Source organism: Dermochelys coriacea, chromosome 18 (assembly GCF_009764565.3).
Source record: "Dermochelys coriacea isolate rDerCor1 chromosome 18, rDerCor1.pri.v4, whole genome shotgun sequence".
NCBI lineage: Eukaryota > Metazoa > Chordata > Testudines > Dermochelyidae > Dermochelys > Dermochelys coriacea.
This window is the reverse complement of record NC_050085.1, coordinates 15,917,969-15,945,174: the sequence shown is the minus strand read 5'-3', so window position 1 is coordinate 15,945,174 and position 27,206 is coordinate 15,917,969. Positions and strand designations below refer to the sequence as shown.

The 27,206-nt window shown below is 49.3% G+C and overlaps 1 protein-coding gene across 4 annotated transcripts in view; it reads right to left on the bottom strand.

Moving 5' to 3' along the window:
* PUSL1 (pseudouridine synthase like 1) overlaps window positions 1–27,206 on the bottom strand; it is a 67,525-nt gene that overhangs the window by 1,083 nt on the left and 39,236 nt on the right. For all 4 annotated transcript variants that reach the window (XM_038376369.2, XM_038376370.2, XM_038376371.2 and 1 more), the window contains 2 exons: window positions 10,289–10,343; window positions 1,259–1,421 (listed from right to left, as the gene is read on the bottom strand). In XM_038376369.2, the coding sequence (XP_038232297.1) occupies window positions 1,259–1,421; window positions 10,289–10,343 (218 nt within the window). The remainder of the gene's footprint in view (window positions 1–1,258; window positions 1,422–10,288; window positions 10,344–27,206) is intronic.

Here is a 27,206-nt window from a genome sequence, read left to right as displayed (position 1 = left end):
TTTCCCCATCATCGACAATAATACACGTCTTTATAAAGGGCTGAGAGCGCAATGGACGAAGTAGCTCCGCTAGGTACTTGATTATTGTATCATTTCACAACGGTGGCTCGCATTTGTCACTATGGCAAGGCTTGCTTGGCGAGTGAGCTAGGAATTAATTCAATGTCCCCATCCTTCTCTCTTGGAGCAGATTGCTAATCTCATCAGAAGCAAGTATGCATGTTTGCGGCAAAGATTTCATTGGTTCCCTTTAATGGGACACTAATACAGAGGCCGGATTCATTTTAGAAATAAGATAGTCTTGATGGAGGAAAGATGGATGTCATCTTATCACATTCTGCCTGCAATAAAATCGCTTTTATTAATATCCTCCTTCCCTACAAGGGACATGAATTTTGGATTGTATGAATTCATAATCTTCTGAGAGAGACTGCCCTTTTTTTGGGGGGTAAACTTCCACGAAGAAGTACCTGAAATAAACAGCATAAAATAGATACTATGTCTCCGCTCACAGGGACCCCTTGGATTTCCGTCTCCTGTTCTGGACAGGTTAAGCAACAGGTCTTATCATTACAGGTTCTGTGCAGTAACAGCCCAGTGAGAGGTGGGAATGAAGATGTGAGCAAATTCTGGATATTTGGCTAGTGCACACTACCCTTCTCAGCCTGCTATGAAATATTTAAAGAGGGTAGTAGTTCTACTTGTTACGTGCAAAAGACTAAGAGTCTCGAACCCTGGGTTCTGTTCCTGTCTCTGGGAGGGAAGGGGTCAGATAGTTAGAACAGGGGAACAGGTGCCAGAATTATTGGATCCTAGACTTCGCTCAGCCACTCATTTGCTCTGTGACCACAAGCAAGTTGCTGCCCCTCCTTGTGCCTCAGTTTCTTCATCAAAACAGCTATAACGCTTACGTGGGTATAATGAGGCTTCATTCGTTCGTTTGTACCGACAGAGCACCGTTCATCCAAGAATCTCAACGCCCTTTGCAAACTTTATGATGAATGTTTTACCAATGGAGGAAACTGACCAGGAAACACAACAGGAGACATGAGGTCACATTGCAGCGAGCGCCCATTACGACTTTGGCACTCAGTGGAATGTGGCTATAAATAGCCTGTGAGATGAATAATGGCGAAGACGGTCTTGATAGCAAGGCTGGGGCAGGTTACTGCTGCCTTCAGAGGCAGATCTGACGGCACTGAAGGAGTCTTGCGATGCTCGGTGTTCCCTCTGACGGGCACTCCATGGATTCACTTACCAGCTTCGTCGTACTCCACAGATTTCAGGAAGAGTCCAGCTGCTGGAGCCATGGTGTTTAGTGGATAAGCCAGCGGGTCTCTGATCTCTAATAGTTCCTTTATGCGATAAGGAGCCAGCCTGCCTTGGCCAACTGCTACCAGAGCCCCTGCCATCCTTCGTACCTGAAACGACAAAGAATCCGGCTTAGAAATACTGCCCCGTTGTTGCCCTTGTAAAAAGCAGCTGTGAAAACCCTCTGCCTGGCACCTGATGCTTTCAGTGTAAACCAGCAGAGCCCAGGGGCATGTAACATCCTATAACTACCAGGCCAGGGAATTAGCATATTGAGTGATGCTTCATGCCCTGCAGTTCAAGGCAGCATGCCCGGTCCCTGTCATACTGGGAGGAGTCCTGCCAACACACACTGGTTGAGAAGAAGTGGCCTGAGAAAATTCCAGCACTGGCGACTGGTAAATTAAGCCCCTTACTCAAAGGAAGGTCAGATAAACCAGCCCCTGCAAGAACGTGTTGTCTCTCTGGGGCCTCTTCTGCAGGTATTTTTAGTGCCACCCCTGGCTGTGGCATCTCCCTGCCAAGCCAGCTGGGGGAAGCTCCCATCACTCATCCCAGCTAACCCTGTGCCTCTGTCCGGACCCAAAGGGCTGGTCGTCTCCTGAGAGGAGCTGAATAGGAATTATGGGGCTCCAGCCCTTGGAGGAGATTCCAAGCTCCGTGGTCTATTCTATGCTGGGCTTCTTTACTGAGATGCCAACCCAGGGGCTCCATCACGGCACAGACCCGCTAGGTGAAACACCCGCGGCTGGCCTGCGTCAGCTGACTTGGGCTCACAGGGCTGTAAAATTTCAGTGGAGACGTTCAGGCTCGAGCCGGAGCCCAGGGTCTGGGACCTCCCCCAGTCACAAGGCCTCGGCGCCCGGGCTCCATAGATTCATAGATACTAAGGTCAGAAGGGATCATTCTGATCATCTAGTCCGACCTCCTGCACAACGCAGGCCACAGAATCTCACCCACCCACTCCTACGAAAAACCTCACCTATGTCTGAGCTATTGAAGTCCTCAAATCGTGGTTTAAAGACTTCAAGGAGCAGAGAAGCCTCCCTCAAGTGACCCGTGCCCCATGCTACAGAGGAAGGCAAAAAACCTCCAGGGCCTCTTCCAATCTGCCCTGGAGGAAAATTCCTTCCCGACCCCAAATATGACGATCAGCTAAACCCTGAGCATATGGGCAAGATTCACCAGCCAGATACTACAGAAAATTCTTTCCTGGGTAACTCAGATCCCATCCATCTAATATCCCATCTCAGGGGATTAGTCCTATTTACCCTGAATATTTAAAGATCAATTACTTACCAAAATCCCATTATCCCATCATACCATCTCCTCCATAAACTTATCGAGTAGAATCTTAAAACCAGATAGATCTTTTGCCCCCACTGCTTCCCTTGGAAGGTTATTCCAAAACTTCACTCCTCTGATGGTTAAAAACCTTCGTCTGATTTCAAGTCTAAACTTCCTAAAAATGGCCAATTTATACCCATTTGTTCTTGTGTCCACATTGGTGCTGAGCTTAAATAATTCCTCTCCCTCTCCTGTATTTATCCCTCTGATATATTTATAGAGAGCAATCAGATCTCCCCTCAACCTTCTTTTAGTTAGGCTAAACAAGCCAAGCTCCTTAAGTCTCTCCAGCCTGAGTCTGAACGCCCACACTGCAGTTCGCAGCCCCACCGCCTAGCCTCGCATGCCCAAGTCAGCAGACCTGGGTCAGCTGTGCGTGCTTTAGTGCGGTGTAGACGTAACCAAAGAGAACCAGGCCGAGACCAGTCACCCCAAAGAGCCCCAACTTTCTGTCCATACAGACCTTGGCTGGACTTGATGTGGCAGCCTGGAGCTTCCACATCTCCCAGAAGCACCCCTTGGCCTTGGTCTTTTAACTCCCAGGGTCTGTCTACCCTGCAACGCAAGTCCAGGGTTAGCAGAACTCGAGTCAGCCTGCTCTGGGTTTGTTACCTTAGGGCTTGAGCATCTACACCCATTCGTAACCCCAGGTTAGGAATTGTTGAAACCCAACCTGGGGCTCCAGCATCTACATTGCATTATGCAGGTCCGAGTCCAGCCAGGCGTATCCCAGACTTCCTAGCGCCTTCCCACAACGCAGCCGCTCTAGCCCTTTGTTCACGGGGCCGTGTGGGAAAACTGGACTGTCCACCAAGCATGACCGTTCAGAGGACAAAAAGTCAACCCACGGGATTGTGGGATACTCCCAGAACATGAATCCAAGGGAGGCTTTGTCTACACTGCAAAGCAATAGGGCTTGAACCCAGGCTTAGAGCCTCCATCCCCGTGGGGTCCTGGAACAGAATGATGTGCGTGTACACAGAAGAGGGGTTAGGGATGGGCCCGAATGCAAACCTGGGCTTACACTGCAGTGTAGACATGCCCTGAGACCCCGCCTTTCTGACACCCCCTCATGCAATGCCCTGGTGAGCTCCAGCAGCTGCCCCCATCTCCAGCCTGCAAGGGGCAGGACACTGCGCTGCAGTGATAGGCGGTGGTCCCGGCTGCACAGCTTGGGGCGGGGGTAGCTCTGCTGTGATTTGCCTGCTCCATGCGTCTGCCCTGCTCAGTGGTGCCTGGGGACTGCAGGCAGCCCTGACAGCTGCCACCAGTAACACAAATCAGCACAGTGACCTCTAGTGGCCAAAGGAGGAGGGGTGAACTGCAGACCAAATTCCTGGGCCCTCTGCATTATATCCTGAGAGCCCCCCCTCCCCGCCCCGCAAGGATACTGAGAGCGCCGGGGACGCTGAAACGTTCTGCTACAGAGCAACACTGCCTCTAACTGGAGCGCACGCGTGGGCAGAGAGCGAGCGGAGCAGAGGCAAGGAGCAGCAGCGCCCACACATCCCTCTGCGGTAGGAAACTAACGAGCATGCGACAGAGCTGGGCTTTCAAACTCAAGTTACGCAATCAACCTTGTTTCCAGGCGGGGGAGACTCAGGGGCTCCTTTCTCTCTCAAAAAGCGAAAAACAAGCGAGTCAGAGGAGAGGAAATGCCCCCGCAGCCGGCAATCTGATATTTCAAACACCTCCTCTGATCTGCATACAACACCTCCCCCCTGCCACTCGCTGATTTCATCCACAGCGGGAGAACTGGAGAGCTACATGGAGAAGTCATATTTATAACACACCCATCACTTGAGCATCTAGGTTAACAGTTGTCCTTTCCCTCTCTGTCCCTGGGACCGAATGTGCTGCAGGAATACCACCGGTACTTGCATTCGTCAGTGTCTCCTGTCCCAAGCATTCTCCTAAGCCAGAGGCATGGAGCATCTCTGCACACAGGCTGTGCATGGCCTGCTGCCTGGCACAGGTGACAGAAGTCAATGCCCGCTTGCAGCCACGAGCGGCCACAGCCTGACAGCTCCTCCGCAAAAATGGCACCTCTACCAACATGCAGGAGAAGCGAAGCTAAAAACTAGAGCACCAAGGATGCATGTAGGAATGAGGTCTGCCTACAGGATGCGCTGTCGCTCGTTAAGAGAGAGGCTCTGATAGATTGTAAGCTCTTTGGAGCAGGACCGTCTTTTTCTTCCGTGTTGGTACATGCTGGGGTCCAGGTCCATGAATGTGGCTGATGGGCACGATGGTAATACAAATCATTAATCATAATAATCAGGCCCAACACCTCAATCCCCTTAAGCCAGCTGTGATAGGGTATGGGATGGCCTTTGGTTTCCATATGGCTGCTAGGAAGTGAAACCCATTGTTGTGTTTTTCAAGGCACCGACTGCCCAGCAGCTAGTTAGTTACGCACAGGAGCTGGACAGGTGTCACTGCTAGCAAACAAGCAGCCAAGCAGCAAAACCATCAGCAACAGCCAGGCCCATGTCCTCTCCGGGCAAGGCAATGGTGGGGCCAAGAGAGTGGGCATCGGCGGGGATCCTGTTCAAAGCACACAGTGCAGCGGGAGAACGGAGATGATGGGATTTCACAGCTCCCACAAAAGCGAATGCCCAAAACGGAAATCGTCTACCTATTGGCACTAGCATCGCATCAGCCAGTGTCACTTTAAAGGCCTTGGGCAGAATCAGAGGGGAAGCTGATCCTGCCGGAGGGATGCTCAGTGCTTTCTGAATGTCAGGCCCTTTTAAGGCATCTCAAAGTGGGCACCCCGGAAAGCCCCAGGTTAGCCTGTCCAAAGCACTCTGCTCTGCTCCCACGGGCAGACCGGCCAGCCTGGAGCACTGCAGAGCGGCTCCCCTCAGGCTGTGGGACATGGCAGTCCCTGCCCGAAAGAACTCACAGTCTAGAAAACAAGCCATAAGAGAGGGACGAAATTAACAAGTAGGTGGTGCAAGGAGCCAGTCAGCAGCCAAGCTCTCCACATGCCCAGGGCCTTGGTATTATCCCAACGCTTTGTTACAAGAATGTGAGCCTGAGCGGGTGGCCATGGGCCATAATCCCCACAGTACAGTCAGCAGGTGCTGCGAGGGCTCCAGACCTCTCAAGGAGAAGGCCCTTTGCCCCTCCTGGCTGCCTTTCCAAGGGCAAAGCTAGCCCAATAGGGGTCTGAGGGGATGCAAGGCACTGTAGAAACGCTAGACATTGTTTAGCCTTTGCTCAGGGTCCCTGCCCTGCAGGTTGCGGGGGGCGCTGTTCAGCCTCTCACAGGAGGGGACACTTCCATTTTGCTTTTATGCAAAAAGCACACTAAAAAGTTACACGTTCCCTTTTATATTATTGGCAGCCTGTCCTCAGCCGTGTCACTGTCTCTCCCCAGCTACCAATCAGCTCCCCCACAGCCTTCCCCTGCATGACTCAAGGGGAAAATAATTCCAGCATCCATGCCATGAAAAGCTGCCTCGCCCTGCCTTCTGTGCTTGCTACTGCCTCTGCTCTCTCTTAGCCATCTCAGCAGAAGAGTTGAAATATCTTGCCTCCCTTCACCCCCAAGAATCAGAGCAGGATGAACTGAGATCTCACACACAAACTCTAATGCAGGTAGCTAAGTGCATACAGGATTTTTGTACAAACCTTTAAAAACCCAGGTCCTGTCTGGCTATGAAAGACCCTAGGACATCTTTCACAAGAGCAGGGTTTTCCCTGGTGTCTGCCCACTCAGCGTCATGCACGATGTTCCCTAGCTGCTCACTACCAACCCAGAGGTGGCTGCATTGCAGATCACAGGGCTGCTGGCTGTGTGTACATCGTTAGGGGAGCATTTTGGGATGAAAACTGCTAGAGAAATTGGAATTCTATCACAGTTAACTTTGCATCAGGAATTTCCAGCCATTAGGATCCTCCTTTTTTTGGTGACCTATAAAGGTGGCAATAAAATTCTGCTTGCACCCTATTTATTTATTTAGCTTCTTTATGGTGCCACCCGATAATGAAAAACAGAAATATCAGGAATATCAAGTCTGATTTTGCTGGAGGAGCCAAAAACCTTGAGTTGGGACTTCCTCAGCCCTTAAATGAAGGGGCAGGGGATGATTAAACTTTAACAAAAATGTCTTTTCTCCCAGATGTTTGGCAGGCGTTTGAGTTAAAAGGGGTTTATGATTATTTAGTATTTGAATTGTGGCAGTCCTAGGAGCTCCCATCACAGCTCATCTAAAAAGATCCCACCTCTTCTCAATTGCTCTGGGTACACATTCTTGAGAGTTAAGATCCCATAATCCTTTGAGCTCCACAGTCAATCATAGAAGCTTGGAAAAGCAGAGTAGACACAACCTGAACTGCTAATGTAATAAAAAAAGAAGGAGAAACAAAAACTAAAAGCCTAGGCTCCTTCCTGCCCTTTATGCAGTGTATTATGCTGCAGCAGCAAAAGACACAAGCACGTCCCGAAAGCCACGTTTCAGGGCTACCTACTGCCTGACCCTTCTTCCCTCTTGCCCTCAAGAAAAAACTCAGCACCTCTCTTCTGAAGAGGGCTGAGGAAACCTCCTTTCTGCTGATAGTGCTTCCAGAAGCAGAGTCTAGCAGCCTCTGAGCTGGTACCTTTGCAGCCTAGCTGCTCTCCCAGGATCACCAACTGATCTCGTCAGAGGGATACACAGCTGAGTTTGCCAGCTAGGCTGCATGATCAACTCCCAGCCCTTCACCTCCCTCGTATATTGATGAGCTTATTCTGAAACTAGATTTATCTCCTGGCCCTTTGCATACTTCATGTTTGCACTGTGGCTTTCCTGTTAGGCTGCAGTCATGAAATGTCACTTTAAACTCCCCACAAAAGCCTCGCTAGTGATCCATTTCTAGGGTTAAGGGCTGTTCTGTGGTCACTATCAAAGACACTGTCTAGTGGTTAGAGCTGGGGAAGATCTGGACCCAGGGGATCTGGGGTCAGCTCACTGCATGACTGTGGGCAAGTCAATTTGCCCTTGAGAAGTTTCATGTGCAAAGGGCTTGAAGATCCCCAGGAAAATAAAGGGAGAAAGAGGGGAGGAATGGGAGCAGGTTCCAAAACCAGGCAGCTAGCTCCTAACAGGGCCAAGCAGCAGGAGAGAAGGTTCAGTGGGGGTCATTGACGTGATTGCGACTTCATCCATTGTGCTCACTCTTCAAGCATTCCTAGAAGTCTGCAATGCCCAAAAGCCCCTGACATGTAATTCCACCCAGCTCAGTGAAGACCAGCCTTTCAAGCTGGGCACTGTGTTTGGTGCGGTCCCGCAAGACCCCTCCTCCATGCTGCTGGAGCTTTGTGATTGTCTGTCTAGTACCCCGGGCACTGAGAGGAAAGTAACTATGCAGGCTCAGGGAGACTCTAGGTCTAGTTTTCCAGATGCTCACAGCAGCCTTTGTGTCACACATCGCAGGGATGGGGAGTCCCACTGACATTTGGGGTTGGGCCACAGAACATGCTACTGCTGCCGCACATGCTTGTGGCTGTAACTTGTATCCCACCAACTGCTATCTCATCACCTCCCATGGGTCTCTCCAGATTTTCCACTAACCTCTGAGTTTAGGCACCAAACTGATTTTTACCAGCAGCCAATGAACGCAGACCGAATCTCTACGAGGGAGTCAGATCAAACACTCAGGGGCCCAGCTGGCACGCTTACTTGTGAAAACAGCTGTTGTGCAAACGCAAGTCCACTTCCTTACGTGCAATTGGTTATGCCCGCACAGAAGGGAAGGCTGGGGCTAACATCTGAGTTCCATTTGTATTTGTTTTATTAGGCTGTTTGTGCTCTTACAAGAAAAATTAAGAAACAAATGTAAAGTGAATCCTGCAGGGACCTAAGCAAGGCATTGTACAAGAGCAGGAAACAATTATCCAGGAGGTTGCATTTACAGTGGAGTAAACTCAGCTAATCAGGTTTGTCTTTGTTAAACCCACGCACAGGTCAAACGAGTGAGGAGTTATTTAGATGAAGACAAAGCACCATCACTTTCCCACTAACGCCTTAATCCAATCAAAGCAGCTGGCTCCCAATGCTGTTAGCAATTAGGGGTTTGGGTTTGGTCTCTAAATCTTCAGATCTGTTCTATGGATCTTCCCTGCTCAAGACAGCTAGGTCTTTTACATCTCTATCTGCTAAGATCCTACATTTCAGCATGGATAAAACAAGCCCAGATCTGACTGTGAAGAAACGACCCTTCTGGACTCGCACTATTTAAAAAAAAAACCTAACAAAAAACCAGGAGTACTTGGCATTATTTTAAATTTTCCCCACTAGAGGTCACTGCCTGCTGTGAATCTAACTTGGATGCCTCAGTGTTTCAGGTCTGCTGGCTTTAAAGGCAGGCTATCCCTAAGGGATCTGGGATAGCCACACGCCCCAATTGCCTCCTTATCAGCTTCCCGGGGCAAACACATTGCACTCCTCGTGACAATTGCCCTCGGGTGCCCCACCCTGCTTCCCTTGTCAAATGCATCGTGACTGCACCTGCGGGTAGGTCGGTGCACACAGTTCAAAGCTGAGCTGGGTTTCTGCAGGGATGGGGGAGGTTGTCATAGCAGACTGCAGTAGATAGTTGGGCAGGATAGGAGATAGGAGCGTGGGGAGCCCAAAATGTCACTGCCTGAGGCTGGGGCCTCCTGTCTAATGCCTAAAACACTCACTTGGAGGGAGACTCTCTCTCTAAATTGTCCTTCCCGGGAACAGGCCTAAGTCCTTCCCATGCCCTGAAGGTCTCCCCCTTTCGAGCCCACTACTGCTCAGTCACTGGGCACCCGCAGCCAGGGAGTTTAAAAAGCTGCTCGGCCCATGATGAAAACAAAGCTGGTCTGCCAGAACGGAATCCAAAAGAGCGGCTTATTGATCCCACAAAAAAAGACCAACCAGCCCTCTCTCTGCAGCTCGCTGCCGCCAGAACGTGACCATGGCTGAGACCCACCAACCAAGAACTGCCAATCCTTTCCGAACAATGAGCTCCATTAAAACTGCGGAGCAGCCTCTCTCAGGAGGGGGGGAAATGTGGTGAAAACCCCACTCCTGAGTCATTTCAAACCAGACAGGACATAGCTAGAGAACAGGGCAGAGTAGGGAACAATCCTGCAGTAGGGAATAATCTCCCTGGGAGAGGAAATACATGGCGTAATGGAGCTTTTCTTTTCTGTAGTTCTACGTAGTATTTCATGATCCAAAACACAAGGGAAAACTCCAGACTGTCCTCACGACGCTCGGCATCGTAACACAGAGTGAGACTGCCTGGCTATTGGCTGCAGCCACTCACACCATAGGGATAAGGCAAGGTAGCGTGGAGACAATTAGAACTCCCACGCACATGACCTGGAACCTCCAGTCATTTTAGGAACAAACTTAAAGGTTCTGGTTGTACTGGCCCAAACACGGAAATAAAAACATCTGGGTTCTATTCCCGGCTCTGCTATGGATTCACTGCATGGCCGAAACAGTCATGGCACCTCTTTGCCTCAGTTTCCCCATCTGTCAAATAGGGAAGACACCTCCCAAGGATGTAGGGAAGTTTGCTTAGTGCTGGTGGAGTGCTTTGAGATCCCCGGGTGAAAGGGGCCGAAGGCGGATAGAACTATCACAATTGCGGCACTACATCGTACCTGCCTGTAGAGGAATGATCTGCTCTTGAATTCTAGCTCCCAGAACTGCAGCCCCCTAGGAAAAAAAAAAAAAAAAAAAAGATCAGTTTTAAAAATTGTCTCTCAAACCAGCCCCCCGCAGCCCCAAGAGGGACCGTAAATCACTGGTCAATTACAGGCAGGCAGGCAAATCAATGTGAAGCCAAGTTTCAACTTCAGTGTTGGGGATCAGGGAGGGCTCTTTACATCAGAACGGTGACAGCTTCCTTTGGAGCCCAGATTCTCCAGCCGGAACTAAACTTAACTTGCAGACAGTCAGTTATGCAGTGAGCACTCCCCAGTCCTCCACTCGCTGTAAACATCTGCAAGGGACAGGCAAACGGGCAAATTTCACAATCCTGGAGTAAGAGAAACCGCGCTGGCCGAAATAAAGGAGACACAAGCCTTTGTCAGGGAAACAGCAGAGCAGATTTATGGGGGGAAGCTGAAATGCTGCTTCTCAGACAGATGGCACCAGAGAGACCAGGGCAGCTCGGGGCTGCACGGGACACGCGTTGCAACATACCTAAAGCAATTTTCTCCTTCACCATCCCAGCTCACTTCTTGCATGGAGTTTATAGGAAGTTTATACAGCAGCATCAACTCCAGGCTGTTCTCCACCCAACCCACACACACAGCTCTGTCAGTCACACTGCGGCTGGCCCAACACAGGTGGGGATGGGAAGAGGCCAGGATGGTCCTTCCCTCTGTGCCCTCGGCATCTGCATCACGCGGCCCATCTGGCAGGTTCTCTCTCTCTCCCGGCAACAGATCAGAAAGGGGGGGGCAGCTACAGAGCTGGGGAGTAGCAGGGGGTGTGGCGGGTCTGGGCAGAGCAGCATCAGCAGAGCCGTGGAATGGTAAAGGCGCTGTGGGTCAGGACTGAGGAGCGTCGGCAGAGCTGTTGGGGGAGCTAGGAGGGGCACGGCAGGGGATGCTATGGGTCAGGATTCCAGGGCATCAGCAGAGCTGTGCTGGGGAAGTTTTGGTTCCCCGCTGCTCTGCCATTGACCTGTTCGCTCTCAATGGCGCCAAAACTCAAGCACACGAAGACGACTCATCTTTGTGCCGCCACCACCACCGAACAGCACTGAGCCTCAGCCTTGCCCTAAATCTCTCCGTGACCTAAAAAAGAATCAGTTTAAACTACCGTGAGTGGGAACAAAAAAGACTAAAACAGACTCCAGGAGAGGAGATTAAGGAGGAACAATTCCACTCTGAATCTACTTAAGCCTTTAGAAGGAGAAGAGAGAATCAAACACCACCGGTCCTGTTTCAGTGCTCCCTGGATGGCACTCACGCGACATGCCCGCCGGGTTTCTGGTTACCGAGTTGAACACGCCTATAGCCCTCGCTCGGTTGGCGTCGGGTGTGGGGGGGGGAGGAAGAGGGGTTCAGATCACAGTTTTAGTGCAATTAATAACCTCTCCCGTCAAGAAAAAAAATCAGAAAACCAAAACTTCCTTAATTCCTTTTGGTCTGGATGCACTAAACTGCCCCACAGACTCTCAACCCGTTTGAAATGCTAACTACAGCTCTGGCCCCGAACAGAACGAGCCAATGGGCCTCAACCCTGCCCTTCTGCTCTGAGCTCCCCCAGACCGACCACGTAACTAGCACAGATAGGGACATCGCTGCAGTCCAGGGAAAATCACGTTCACCTGCACCCCCAATAAGCCAAAGGTTGCAGACATTCCCTGACCGGGGCAGCTGCAGGGGATCCTACTGTCGATTATAATTATCGAATAGCAGGCTCACATGGGCTGCTGCCAGCATGGTGGCGGTTTCTTGTCTCCACTGGGGATTTCAGCCATTTGTGACCAGCCACAGGCACAGCTGTCCCGGCACAGCCAGGCAATGCTACTCTGCAGCAGAGAAGCGGTCACCGCGTAAGGGCAGGGTAAGCAACGCAAATGCAAACTGAATCTCTGTTCACAGTAGGGCCTGAAGCCCCGTCAGTCGGTGAAACAGGGCTGGAATCCCTGTTCATCTGACTCCACCCTAGGACAGCAGCCTCCCTGGGTCAGGGCTAAGACTCCCCCCGCCCCCCTTTTCTTCCCAGCCTGTGAGACCCAGAGGGGTTGCTGATTTTAATGTAGCTTTCGAGGAAGCAGATGTTGTGCTGGGGGTTCTTTCAAGAGATTCTTTTCCTGCCATTTCAGGTGGGACATGTTCTCCTGACTGCCTGAAATTTGCCCCTCGCCGAGTAGCACGACCCTAAAATGCCCAAGGACAAAGCAGAGGGGAAGAGACGGCCAGGCGCTCTCAGCAGCACTAAGTATTTACAGTGCAGTCCGGTTGCTGGGGAGACATGGTCCATTTCAGGAGCACAGGTTTAAAACAAATAAAAGGAAGTATTTCTTCACACAACCCACAGTCAACCTGCGGAACTCCTTGCCAGAGGATGATGTGAAGACCAAGACCATAACAGGGTTCAAAAAAGAACTAGAGGATAGGTGGAGGATAGGTCCATCAATGGCTATTAGCCAGGATGGGCAGGGATGGTGTCCCTAGCCTCTGTTTCTCAGAAGCTGGGAATGGGCCACAGGGGATGGATCACTTGATGATTCCCTTTTCTGTTCATTCTCTTTGGGGCACCTGGCATTGGCAATTGTCAGAAGACAGGATACTGGGCTGCATGGACCTTTGGTCTGACCCAGTCTGGCCGTTTTTATGTTCACTTATGGGATTGTCACGCCTGGGCTGCACAGCTCCGGGTTGGCTCTACATAGATGCATTACCTTGGCCAAGGGGGCTGGAGGATTCTGGGTTGCTTTGTGGGGATGACGTGCCTCAGCCTGGCTTGGAGCTGCTCCATACAGGTGCTGCCCACAGGTGAGGAGGCTCCATACCAAGCAGGAAATCAACACTTTTTATTTGCACCTGCTAGGTGGTCCCTGCTGATCCATTTAAAAGGCCCACAACCTCCTCCAGTGATTTCCAATTAAATTCTCAACAGCCGCATGGCCCAGTTTGCCAGCTCCCCCTCGTTAAACCTCACCAGCCTCACCTGTGCTTTAACCAATCAAAAGCCACGCAGGATGCACATATCCAGGCAGGGCACTGCCCCGATGAGTTGAATCTAAATGGAGGCAAGCCAAGCGCAGACAGGATGCCTGGAATGGCAGGGGGTGCTGCAGGTGCAGAGCTGTCTAAGCGTACAGAACTGGATCAGCAGGGACTGCTACAGGCTGAGAACAAAGTGCACTGGCAGAGCTGGGCGGAGACCTCCCAGCTGGAATGGCAAGGGAAGGATTTTTAGGTCAGGGTTCTGGACCCACGCACATCTAGGTGCGGGAAACTTGCCCAGCATCTGAGCTACCCAGGGCTGCTGACCCCCCCATCACACCGAGCCAATCTGTCTGCTACTTTTGGAAGCACTAAATTCACATAAAACCAGCCTCTTCTTCCACTGACATGAAAATTGCTTTTGGCGTTTGCTGCAATTATGCAGCTTCTGTTCGGGGGGGGGGGGGGGGAAGGGAGGGGAGTCGAGTCATGAGGATCATTTCGCTGATGTAACCCGAGCAGACATCTCCCAAGAGGATGCACAAAACGCGCTCTTCTCCAGGAGATGCAAAATGGGCCTTAATTGAAGCACTGTTATTTAAACAGCAGGCACTGTAGTCCTTATGCGCAATTTTCCTCCAGGCATCTGTAAGGAATGGGGATCGGGGGGTTAGAGTCAATGGTTAATATCGTCACCACCAAAGTCAACTCAGCCGCCGGAAGCTGATTTTTCCATGGCAGCCAGGTGCGGCTTCCTTTTTTGGGGGATCCGTCACTTGGACCTTGGCCAAAAGTTCACCTGAACGGAGCCAGGGATGGGAAACGAGGATGGTGGCTGCACTGACAGCTGCTCACTCTGCAGCTAACAGTGAACTAGTGCTGCAATGAGTTGGGTATGTTAAGAGGGGACATGAAAGCAGCATGCAAAATAATGAATCGGACTTGGAGTGTTGATCAGAAACCAGCATGACCTGTGTGTGACGATACAAGGACAAGAAGACAGTCAATGAACTTGAAAAGCAGCCAATTCAAACCTGATCAAAAGGAAAGATTTTTTTCCCCACATGATGCATAATTAGCCGGTGGAACTCACTGCTACAAGATGTCACCAATGCCAAGAAGTTTAGCAGGATTAAATGGTTATGAGGCATTGATAGGAGTAACAAGACTAGCCAGAGTTAGAATAGTACATACTAAAAAACACACCAAACAAGAGTTTTGGAAGGATAATTAGTAGTAGTATTGCAATACCTGGAATCCCTAGTCATGGACCAGGACCCCATTTTGCTAGGCACTGTACAAACACAGAACAAAAAATGACAGGATGTCCCACAGAGTTTATAATCTACATTTAAAACAATAGACAAAAGGTAGATACAGACTGACAGGGGAGTGCAAGAAAACCATGAGACAGTGTTGGTCAGCATGACCGGCTGTGGTCTCAGCACACCAGCAGCCTAACCTGTCAAGTTTTTTGTAGCATCGTGGAAAAGGAGGGTCTTAAGGAGGGTTTTGAAAGAGGTTAATTCATTAGTTTTGTGGATGTTTATGGGGAGCTCCACTCCAGCAAGAGGGGCAGCACAGGGGACAGCATAAAGGCATTACATTTTCAAACAAGCAAGTGGGCAATGGAGGCTGGGATCCTGGACTGACTGGTGGTGGGACGGCGAACGAGAGATGGGGAAAGGCCGTGAAGGACCTTGAAAGCGAAGACAAGCAGCTTATATTTTCGATACACTAGAGAAGGGAGAAGCCAATGCAGGGCTGCAAAGAGAGGGGGCGACACGGTCAAAGCGACAGACTACGCAAACTATCTTTGCAGCGGCATTCTGAAGGGATTTGAGCGCGACAGGACTGCATTGGTCAATTCCAGAGAAAAAGGATGTTGCAGTAATTGAGACGCAAGATGGTGAGAGCCTGGATAAAGCCTCCGGATGTGTGGCAGAAGTTCGCACATGTGTGGTTTGGGAGTAGGACTTTCCTTGGGAGCAGCTGAGATTGCCATAACTGCCAATTGCAAGGTCTGGATCTTTGATGTAACTGGTACTGACCACGACCAGGATATTGGACTAGATGGAGCACCTGTCCGGCCCAAAGTTCCTAGAAGGCGTCTTTGAAGAAGCTCTCATCACCCTCCTTAATAAACTGAGCAAACAGTGAGTACTCCAGGCGGCGCTGCTGCATGTGTTTGGATAGACGGAGCAAGCCCTTCCTGCTTTTCTGCAGCTCCCTACGGGACTGTTCAGATGCAAAAGCCTAGGTGCAAAAATTAACATTCTTCCGAACCGAGGTCAGCTGCTGAACCATGAAATGCATTCACAGCCAAATGTCAAGAAAGAATTTCTACCTGTCAAGAGAGCTGGGGATGCAGCCTCCCTGTAGACAGCCGACCAGGAGTCATCCAGAGACTGTCAGTACCTTGGGAGATCTGTTTGTTTCAAACAAGCTTATTACAGAAAATGTTTATTTCAAAAAATATGTAAATCCCAACAAAGAAAACTAGAAAACTTCTAGAGCATTATCACCACCAAGTTTCCATCTCATTGGCCGCTCTAACAAGAGCTAGAGATGTAAACATGGATTAGTTCAGTGACTAGATCTATACGATTAGCTTGGGGTTTGCATCTTTAATGAGAGAGCTTTTCCCCCAGCTGTTTAGCAGGTGTCTGAATGTATTAGTTGTTGCTGAAACAGTTCTGAACATCAAAATCCCCCTCTCTTTCCATTTAATCGGTTTTCAACTGCTTGGTGTCTGGGACTAGTTCCCCAGTCATCCAAAGAGTCTTTCAGGGAAACAGAGTGGAAAAGAACTGAATTCATAATGTAACAAACACACCAGGTTGTTGGGTTTTTTCCTTCCACAAACCTTTCAGATCTTTTCTCATTCACCAGGAAGCAGCAAAAATAAAGGCAGCACATGCCCATTTCTCCCACTCTTTGCAGGTCACCTTTAGGAAATGGTGCAACTGTCTGAGAACACCAGAGATCCAGCCAACATGGCCTTCCATTCCATGTGCAACATCACTTCGTTGTTATTCATATTCCTTGGGATATAAAACCCACCAGCTTCTGGGCAACCTCTACTTAGCTAGGGTCAACTGGATTATTCCATAGCTGTCCACTAGCGGGTGGGGGCTTCCTTCACTTTCTGGTGAAACAGCTGGTTCTGTCTGCTGAGCCAGGATACAGGACAAGATGGACTGTCTAATTCACCCTGGCCATTCCTACGTCCCTGTGTAATTCAGATACAATTCCACAGAGCCTCATGGGGCTGGGAAGCATCAGATGCTGGAGACAGGAAGCAAGCGCTAGAGCTGAAGGAGAAATGAGGCATTTCTGTCCCTTCCCTCTCCATCGGTAGTCACATTTTTGATGAAAAACGTGGCCAACCTTTCAACCAACTGCAGCAAGTGGATGGATTCTAGGGAGGGGCAGGGACAGAGCCAAGGGAAGGTGGAGAGGAGGAGGGCACAGTTTGAACAGGCTGGGGAGAGGGAAAGGCCTGTCCAGGAGGTAACAGGAAACGGCAATGCCATGGGATCCGAGTCACGTTCATTTCAGCCTTTGCTCTACGAAATCCCATCTGTCCCGTCGGGAAACGCTCCCTCCAACACATTCTCCCTTCTGCTTGAGGGCACCCAGCCCTCGGTCTGGCCTGGTCGCTAATGCAGCTTCGCTTATTGGCAGAAAAAGGATGAGAAAAGCCTCTCTGACCCCTAGATAAGGCTCCTTCCCAAACAAGAACTGGCTTCAACTGCCACCAGGTAGGTAGCTATTGATAGTTTCCTGCAGGTTACATTTATATTTCATTTATGCTTCTCAATACCCAGTGCAAAGGGCTCTTTAAAAACAAGTGCTGTAGGAAATGGCAAATGAAGAATCTCGTTACCTAATGAATTGGAGCCATTTAGTAAACAACATTTCCAGCGTAAACCTGGAAGCACAGCCAGGCTGCTCATTGCAAGACTGCAGTTCCTTCAGCCAGAGTTCGAAGATAATTAGCTGGGCATCACATCACCAATGAATTTAAGGAGCACCCAGCAGGTTAGATTTAACTCTACGTCTTCCCCTTCTCTCCAAAAAGACAGTCGGAGACTTTTTACATTCCAGATCCATGGGCTTCTTACACTTGAGCTAAAGGAGAACTCTCTCAGCTTGTCCTACTAGGTCTGTAATACTGTCCCCGGCGGAGGAGAGGGGAGAGCACTAGAGGGTGACATCATTCATTCATACGCTCAAAGCCAGCACATGAGCTCCAGCACATCAGCAGCAGACAGGAGGAACCCAGGAGTCCGACTTCCACTGCTATAGCTTGCCTCTGTTGATGGGTGGCTCCATCCCTGTGTCCCAGCAGGAGAAACTGGGCTCTGGGCACATGTCATATGCTCGGTCGGCACTGGGGCTGGCAAGGCAGAGGGGGAATACGCCCCAGACAGTCATCGTCCCAGGGCCGGTCGGTGCGCTTACATCAGCGCTGCAGGCAGCGGACGCTCAGCCGACGAGCACGGACTGATGCAGGGAGATGCGCGTTCTGATGTTGCTACGGATCAGGTCTCAACGACAGAGGCTAAAAACAGAAAGCACCTAGCAGGCGGAAAAGGGAGCCCAGGCAAAAGCGCCGGGGAACTGACAAGATGCGCTCAGTGCAAGCCATCGCTGAGCTGGCAAGGCAGCTAGCGTGCAGCGAACACGCAGCCTGCCCCAGGGGTGGGGAAACAAGTTCCGACGAAGGAAGAGCCGGTGGCTAATGCACTGGAACAGGACTCAGGTTTTTCACTGATTCACGGAGTCTAAGGGCCCATCGGGATCCTCCAGCCTGACCCACTGCAGTGCACAGGCCAGAGATCTGCCCCCACACAATCCCGAGAGCCGAGCTTTTAGAAACACATCCCATCTTGATTTAAAAACGTCACTGATGGAGAATCCACCACAGCCCTTAGTAAATCGTTCCAATGGTAAATCACTCTCACTGTTACAAATGCACGCCCTATTTCCAGGCTGAATTTTTCTACTATTTGTCCATTTTTCAACTTCCAGACCTTGGATTGGGTTCTACTTTCTCTGCTAGACTTAAGAGCCCGTTATAAAGTATTTGTTCCCCACGTAGGCACGTGTAGACTGTGATGAAGTCACCCTGTAACCCTTCTCTTTGTTAAACTAAATACATTGAGTTCCTTGAGTCTATCACTATAAAGCAGGTTTTCTAATCCTTTAATCATTCTTGCAGCTCTTCTTTGAGCCCTCTCCAGTTTATCAACCTCCTTCTTGAATTGAGAGCACCAGAACTGGATGCAGGACTCCAGCAATGGTCGCAATAGTGCCAAATACAGAAGTAAAATCACCTCTCTACTCTTACTGGAGATTCCCCTGTTCATGCTTCCCAGGATCCCATTAACTCTTTTGGCCACTGCGTCACACTGGCAGCTCACGGTCAACTGATTATCTACCATGATCCCCAAATCTTTTTCAAAGTCCCTGCTCCCCAGGATAGAGTGCCCCATCCCTTTAGTATGGACGACGTTCTTTGTTCTCAGATGTCCACATTTACCTTTATGTGTTTTAATACAGTTATTTGTTTGCTTGCACCCAGTTTACCAAACCATCCAGATTGCTCTGTATCAGTGATCCGGCCTCCCCAGTATTTACCACTCCTCCGATTTTTGTGTCATTGGCAAACTTGATCAGTGATTATGTGTTTTCTTCCAAGTCACTGATAAAAACGTTAAATAGCGAAGGGCCAAGACCCAATACCTGCGGGTTCCACTTGAAACAGACCCTGTCTAATGACAAGTCTTCATTTACAGTTACACTTTGAGACCTATTGATTAGGTGATCTGGGTTTAATGCCCAGCTCTGCCATGGGTATCTTATGTGATCTTGGGCGAGTCATTTCATCTCTCTGTGTCCTTGCTCCCTGGCTCTACAATGGGGTGAAAGCACTGTTCTTCTCTGTCTGGTCTATTCTGGCCCTGATTCAGGAGAAAACTTAAGCACATGCTTAAATTTATCAGTGACATCAATGGGATTTAAGAACATGCTTATGGGCTTTTGTGAATCAGGGCCTTCGATAGCAAACCATTCAGGGCAGGGACCATCTCACTATGTTTGTCCAGCGCCTAGCACAACGGAGATCTAGGTGCTACCATCATACAAACAGCAAATCCAGAAACCCAAAGGGTCAAACACACTATGGTTGACTGCTTTTCTCCTCTCCTCCCAGCGTGTAGCTGGCATTGGCCAGGTTGAAATGCCCGGAGAGAGGCTGGTCTCCTGGTACCCCCAGATGCCACTTGAGGTCTTGCTCATCATGTCATCTCCAGAGCACTTTGGCAGGCTGGGCTCAGTCCCCCAGCCACCTGGACTCCTTCCTATTAAGAGGGAGGGAACTTAGAAGAGCTAATTAAGCACTAGACACCTTAACTTACCAATGGACTACTTGCCAGTTAGGCGTTCCTCAAGGTGAGCTGGGGTGGCAGAATCTGAACATAGTCATTATTGTCTGCTGGCTTGGGGTCTTGCAGTTATTAACCAGATCTAGTGCCGTCTAGGGCAGTGATTCTCAACCAGGGGCCCTGGGCCCCCCTGCGGGGCCATGAGCAGGTTTCAGGGGGCCCTCCAAGCAGGGTCAGCATTAGATTTGCTAGGACCCAGGGCAGAAAGCTGAAGCCCCACTGCATGGAGCTGATGCCTGGGGCCCTGAGCCCCGTCACCGGGGGGTGAAACCAAAGCCTGAGCAATGTAGCTTTGCAGGGGCCCTTGTGGCATGGAACCCCAAGCAAATTCCTTGCTTGCTACCCCCTAATGCCGGCCCTGGCTTTTATCTACAGAAAACCAGTTTATTATGGCACAGCTGAGCCATGGAGTTTTTATAGCAATTGGCAGGGGGCCTCAGAAGGAAAAAGGTTGAGAACCCCTGGTCTATGGGGATTCATTCTGTGGATCCCTCTGCTCGTGCTGCGAGCGTCTTTTAAGGGAGAGACAATCATCAAGGTGCCGGAAACAGGCAGCACCCTGGTAAGCTCCCCGCCCCGCAGCACTGCTTACTAAGAACCCCAGACACAGGGAGTGCTGGAAGCAGGGGAAAGTTCCCCGCCTCTGGTTTTAATTTCACATCCTGGGAAAAGGCAGAGGAGCCGGGTTTCAGTGGGGATATTACATTACGGGGTCCACGGCGAGGAGGGTTTTGTGCTTGGCTGGGAGGAGGGAATTCGAAACCAGACAGATTGGATTGCCGGGGGAAGGGGGAAGGAGGGGGAGCACTGCTAGCAGACAAAACAAATCTCTTCCCCCTTAAACCAACCCTCCGCACCGCTGGCTACAGGCATCCCTGGGGCCTTTGCAGATAAGACTCCCTTGCTTTCCTCTAAGCTGCAGCTCACTATAAATCTGCCTCCCCTCCCACGCCCCATCCTCTGTCTCCATCCCCGCCCAGCGTTCAGCATCATTAAAAGGAATTTTTTATGGGTGTGATTTCTAATCGAATTTGCTAGACATTACCGGACCAGGCTTCGGGATGAATTACTAACTGGAACCTCATGGCATTAGGTTGTTCCATGCTCTGTCTGCCCCCCCTCCCCATTCCTTCCCTCCGCCCCAGAGAAAGCAGGGCTTTGCCAAGCTCTCAGGACCCACATCTCTCTCTCTCTCTGAGCCTCTGGCAAAGCTACAGCACTCAGTGGTTTGTAGCGTCACTATAGATCTTGGACTGTAGCTACAAGGGGGTGGAAATTAGTGCGATTCACAGGAACAAAAGCAACCAGTGTATGAGGGAGAGGGGAATAAGTGATTCTGGCCGTAAGTAGGGCAAAGTGTGACCGTCTTCCCTGAACCCAAGAGGGACTGCAGCTAGGACAGGAGCTTAGAACCCAGGGGCCCAGCTCTGTAACAGGATTTGGTCTTGCTGTTTAGCCATGTCCACTGTGCATTGTAACTACGTGCCGCATCATCGGGGGTTTGCACAGGACAGCGTGTTTAGCCCATGACCATTAAAACGCCAGGCCAGCGGCCCCGTAACATCCGGAGCGTAGATGGGAGGCCATTAGCATCGCTATAACTGGGTTTGGAAGTTGCAAGTCTAGTGCTGTGGTGCACAACGCCTAAACATGCAGGGTGGCCACCAGTTCTGGTGCAGAGCACTCCACGCCGTGCAATGCCCACTCCAGGAGAGCATCCGCTTTACAGCATGTCCAGGCAATTCTGGGGCTAGGCGCCAACCATTCTCCAGGTTACATTTCCAATTTCAACCGAACCTTTTCTCCTGCCTCTGCCTTGCTGACCTTCTGCCACCTCCCCTACCTGGCAACTCTGTCAGCCCAGCCAACCCTGGTAGCCCTTGCCCAGACTCCACTGGGATCTTGCCCAGGGATGGCTGCATCTGGCACCAAGCAACAGCTGGCAAAGCTGTATTCCAAGTGCTCTGTATCCTCACTTTCTCTAACCACTGCCCCACTCTATACCTGTTAATGCATCATCAGAAACATCTGAATCCCTTGTGTCAACACAGAGACCAATGTGAACCAGCCCCGCCCCAGTTTTGGGAAAAGTTGGATGGGAACTTTGTGGCCTGAGTTCAGCACTGATATCCACAAAGCCCAAATTCAGACAGACGCACGCCACAGACTCAGATTAAGGAAACCAGCTGCCCTGCAAAGAATCTGGAATGTAAACCTCTTGAGTGCCTGTTTTGGTCAGCAGTTTAACTGGGGTTTTGCAGGCAGGCAGTTGAACGTAATTCAAAAGGAAACACCGATCTTCCCGCATGCTAGGGTAGGCCCCTACGTATTTTGCAGAGCGATGCACTGTGCACCTGCAGTTAGAGTTGCTGTTATGTTCTTCATTCACATGCATCAGCACCACTGACTGGATGTGGTTAACTGACACAAGGAGCCCTGTGCAGAACCCAAGGATCATCAGTGAGCTTCTCCAGTATCCAACAAGAATAAAGGGGCTTTTCACATCTACCTTATTCATCACTTACCCTTCACAGAGGAGATGAGCACCAGTCCCAGTGGGGAGATGGGAATTCAGAACTTCTGGTACAGATTTCACAATGCAACTAGCTCTTCTCTGCAAACCCAGTTAGCCTGCAGGGCTGAATGATGCCACTTTACATTAGAGTAGCTGCTGTCAAAAGTCTGTCCAAATCCAGTGGTCGGCAGCCAACTGCAAATTAAACCAGCCCAGCTCACTGTGGTGGCAGTCCTTGGTGTGGGTCTGGGAGTAGGTGGCATTTTTCCCCTATTCAGCAATGAACCAGTGCCCCAAACGGGTGTTAGGAAGCTGCTGGCTGGCAGGAGGAGCAATCTTTCAGAGAAGATGTGAAACCGAAGTTGGGAGTGGTTGTTTTTTTTTTTTTTGGCAACAGCTTTTAATCTCAGTGTCCCGGTCAAAACACACAGTTCCTACATTCCTCCTATTTAAACTCTTCTGTCATTTCAGCTAGAGAGCGCGTTCAGCACCACTTCCACTCCTAAATTAAAGTGAAAAATTGCTGTGAGCTGTTAAACAGCTGCCATGTTCCACCCCAGAGGTGGCTGCCACTGAGCAATCCCTGCCTAGTTTGTAGGAGTGATTCCTAAGCTTGTAAAGAGTTGTAGGATCCTTTGGATGCGCTAGGTGTAGATTTTTATACACGTATGCACAATGGCTCACAAACAGAGCAATGACCACAACCTGAGATACGCGGTATAAAACAAGGTGCAATTCAACTGCCTGCAGAGAAAGTGCTGACTCTGGGAATGCTCCCAGCTGGGAACATAAAAAAAACCCTCTCCTAATACCAAGATCAAACCCACAATGCAATTTCATTGGAGCTGACTGGGGAAAGTCATGTGGTCACCACCGACTTTGCAGAATGCTTTTCATCATTCAGCAATCCACACCGCAATGTCCACATGCTGCTGGAAAGGCCAGAGCAAGCAAATCAGGAAACTGACGTGCACAGGGAATCCATCTGTAACAGTCAAGAAGGCATGTTGCAGCAGACAGAGAGGCGTTCCCATGCCGGTGCGAGAGTTGAGGGAAACAGCCAGATGGAGATTCTGGTCCAGACATTAGGTAAGCAGGCATTCCTCTCCCTTGTCAAATCGTGCTGCTTGGATAGAAACAGCCACTGCTTTTTGCAACCTGGAGATCACGCCGATTCTAAAACCTACTGGAATAATCACCAATGTTCCTTAAAGAGGATCCTACCAAAGCTAGTTCTCCCAACATTTCACTTAGGCTTGCAAACCCCTTTAATTCTTTATTGAATACTTTGTGCCTTTGCACCATCCCCTCACCCCAAATGGCAGAAGACCCAGTATTCACACCCAACCCTATAACAACAAATCCATGTCTGCAGCCCGACTCCCAGGAGCAGCCCTACAATAACGAACCAGAAACAACCTTCTCCTACAGCCATAAAATCAAAACCCAGAATGCATGGCACAGCACTCAAGAGCAACCCTAGAACAACCAAAATGTCCACCCCGCCCTAAAGCACGATCCTGCCACAACAAGCCAGTGTCTATGTGAAGACGACAAAAATATTAGCTTTGGAAATGGATACCAGTCTTGGATTTCCAAAAGTTTTAGGGTTTCTAAGACTCATTGAAAACAGGATTTTAAAACCTCCAAAGGACACCTCGACACCATCCTACCAATGTGGGGAGATTTTTGTTTTATGGCGGATCCAATCTGGTTCATTTCTGGAAAAAGTGGTTTTGAAAATTCATGGTTCATTGGCGGACTCTACAAAGGGACATGGCCAGAGGCAAAACACTCTCCAGTCCATTCCGTATATAGAGGGGGTACATATGTAGTAGCACAATTATAGACTCATAAATAAGTACCCACCAGTATTTATCCATGCTACCAAGTGCTGCTGGAATTTATGTGAGTGCGAATGGAAACTATCCAATGCACTGGGAGTTCCTAAATGCCCCTGCTCCCTCATTCACCAATCCTCCCTCAATTCCTTCCTACTGCCACTTGGGATAACATTTGCCTTTGCTAATCCTAACAGCTGATCTTTGTGTGCAAGTAACTGTTAGTGCTTTGTTCCCACGCCCCTGCAAAATTATTGGTAATGGCATACTGGGCAGCTATGAAGATTTGGACCATCTGTGCTTATGCAGAAGGGGTCTGTGTGTGTGTGTATAAAGTGTGGCTGCGAGAAATGCACGCGTGTTGTTCAGGTTGGTTCACCATCGGTTTTGGCCTGCCCGGAACCTACAGGCTTGTGGGGAAGGGCTCAGCTATCTGGGAAGGTGAAAAGCTACCATGTGATCAAGAAGGGGAGAGTGGAGTTGAGGTCACCTGCCAGCCTGCACGGGAGGCGAGCGCGCTGAAGGGTGCAGCTTAGAGCACTCCATGTCGGGAGGATGCTTTTAAAGACAAATCACTGATAACATCCTGCTGCAACGTGCGCTGCTGCTTCCCATCATTCAGTTCCCCTCCCCCAGACTCTGCTCCCATCAGAAAACGTTAATATCCTACCGCTTTCCCATGCCATTACTTTCCCTCTACGTATATGTTGTACATGCTCTGCCCATACGCACACGGCACACACAATTTTAAGCAGATTAAGACCCTGATCCAGCAAAGACTTATGCACCTGTTCTGAATCGAGGCCAATATATTTAATGCAACCTCTCTTAGTTTAATGCAGCACCACAGGTATTATTTCTTTGTCCCTAGTTCTCTAAGGCCCCTGATCCATAATCTTGGACCCCAATGTAGCTGTAGCTCACGAAAGTTATGCTCAAATAAATTTGTTAGTCTCTAAGGTGCCACAAGTCCTCCTTTTCTTTTTGCTAAAAACCTATGGAGCTGAATGGAAAATGAGATTCTTTCTGAAAGTTTTCTGAGCCTTCTTATAGAATTTTATAGTCGGGATAGAATTCTCTATTAAGTTATATCAGATGACTCAATAAACTTAGAAAATTATCTGGTTCTCTGTTAAATTCTATCAGACTTTTCCATAAGGGGGAACTTTCTCCTTGTTAATATCACACACAATTCTGCTTCCGAGCAAAATTCTAGGCTGGCTATTCACTTGGCACAACCCAGCACCTCGCAACGAATAATACATGTTCAGTGAGAAACAGGTGATGGAAAATTACTCCCAAGGAAGCAGCGATGGGGCTAAGTTCCTGAACATGGCTTTAGCATTCAAGAGTGCTTCGTACTGATGGGACATTAACCTAACTTCCACTGTTGCCAGGCAACGGTGAGTTTGATGGAGGGAGCAGTTTTAACAGCTGCCCTTTTACACAGACAAGGGGTCAATTCAGAAGCTCAGTTTTCGTTTGGAGGGGAAGAAAGAAGCGGAAGAAAAGCTGCATTATTTGACTAAAAGATCATGGTTTATCATTCGCTGTATCCTACCCTCCAGAGTGGAAAAAAAAATAAAATAAACCTCTTAGATTAGTTTTAAAACCTATTTATATGCTGTTCGTGCAATCTCAGGCCTTTCTTTACAAGCTGATTTCCTGCTGCTACTTCAGTAAAGAAATGCACACGCTCCAGATACATTGGCTGTCAGTCACAGGTTTGGGAAAGGTGCCTACCGAGTTTCATAAGTGACAACTATCCCACCAAGGGAACATCTGACAGATTAATTATAACCAGGAGATTAATACAAAAGATAAATAAAACCACAACTGTATTTATTCCCTAAATCAAAAAAATAATGGTTTGGTTTAACAAGATTTTAATAATTAAGGCTGGGATTTGAAAGGCATCTATGGGAATTAATCATCCAAATCCCATTGAAATCATGCACCATTGAAAGCCCCAAGTCTGCATGCTCAGTAAATAAATAAACAAACAACATTACATCGCTGTAAAAATGACTCGCTATAAAATAGCCGTCTTTGTGCATTGCCAGAAATCAGCAGAAATGCTCCTCCAACAACTAGTGTGATGCCACTGATTCAGCTTGAAGGCTTTCTCAAGCTGCTTGGCACAGATTTATGAAGCAGGATAAACTAGAAAATGCACATTCCCTTTCCAAACCATTTAAATCAACAGCATTCTATTAAAATCAAACACACAAAACCAGCCACATTAAAAATTCACAAGTTGGTAGATCAGTGACGAGAGAAAGATCTGCCAAGTCCACTGCTTTCTCCGGTAGTACTCTCCTTATCAGTCTATTGGGTTTTTTTGCCTGGAGCTGGGCTCAGTGCAGGGAGATTTCACTCTGAATCAAAGAGCAACTGATGGGTTTCAAGAAACAGCCCTGGTACTAAAACAGGCCTGTCTACATTTATGATACTGGCACTGGAGTAGCTACACTGCTACAGTCGCTCCATTGCAAACCCTCATCTAGACATGCTGCACTGATGAAAAGCAGGACGTACACCACTGTGGCCATTTACTGGAGTTGGCTGTACTAATACAGAAGGGTTTAAATCACACTTCTTTCCCTGATGTGCCTGATCACTTAGGTTACCCAATTCCAGATCACCCAGGCTCCAGACATGCCATAAACACAGGCAATCATTTCCACATGCTAATGACTAGCTATACCAGAACTTCACAATGGACAGGCAGGTGGCTTTGGATGGATTGTGCCAGTAAAGATGCAATTCTGGCCCCCTCCTTTGGTTGCTGGACTATGAGCAATTTATTATTGAACAGCAAGATTGGAGAGGTTTCAGAGTAGCAGCCGTGTTAGTCTGTATTCACAAAAAAGAAAAAGGAGTACTTGTGGCACCTTAGAGACTAACAAATTTATTTGAGCATAAGCTTTCATGAGCTACAGCTCACTTCATCGGATGCAGATTGGAGAGGGACCTCCCCTTCTTGCCCCATCACCACCTCTCCTGACTCCTTTTACCTGCCTTCTACCCTTTCCCCCAGCTCCTCCCTCCACCCTTGGGCAGACTGCAGGCCTGTTGGTTGA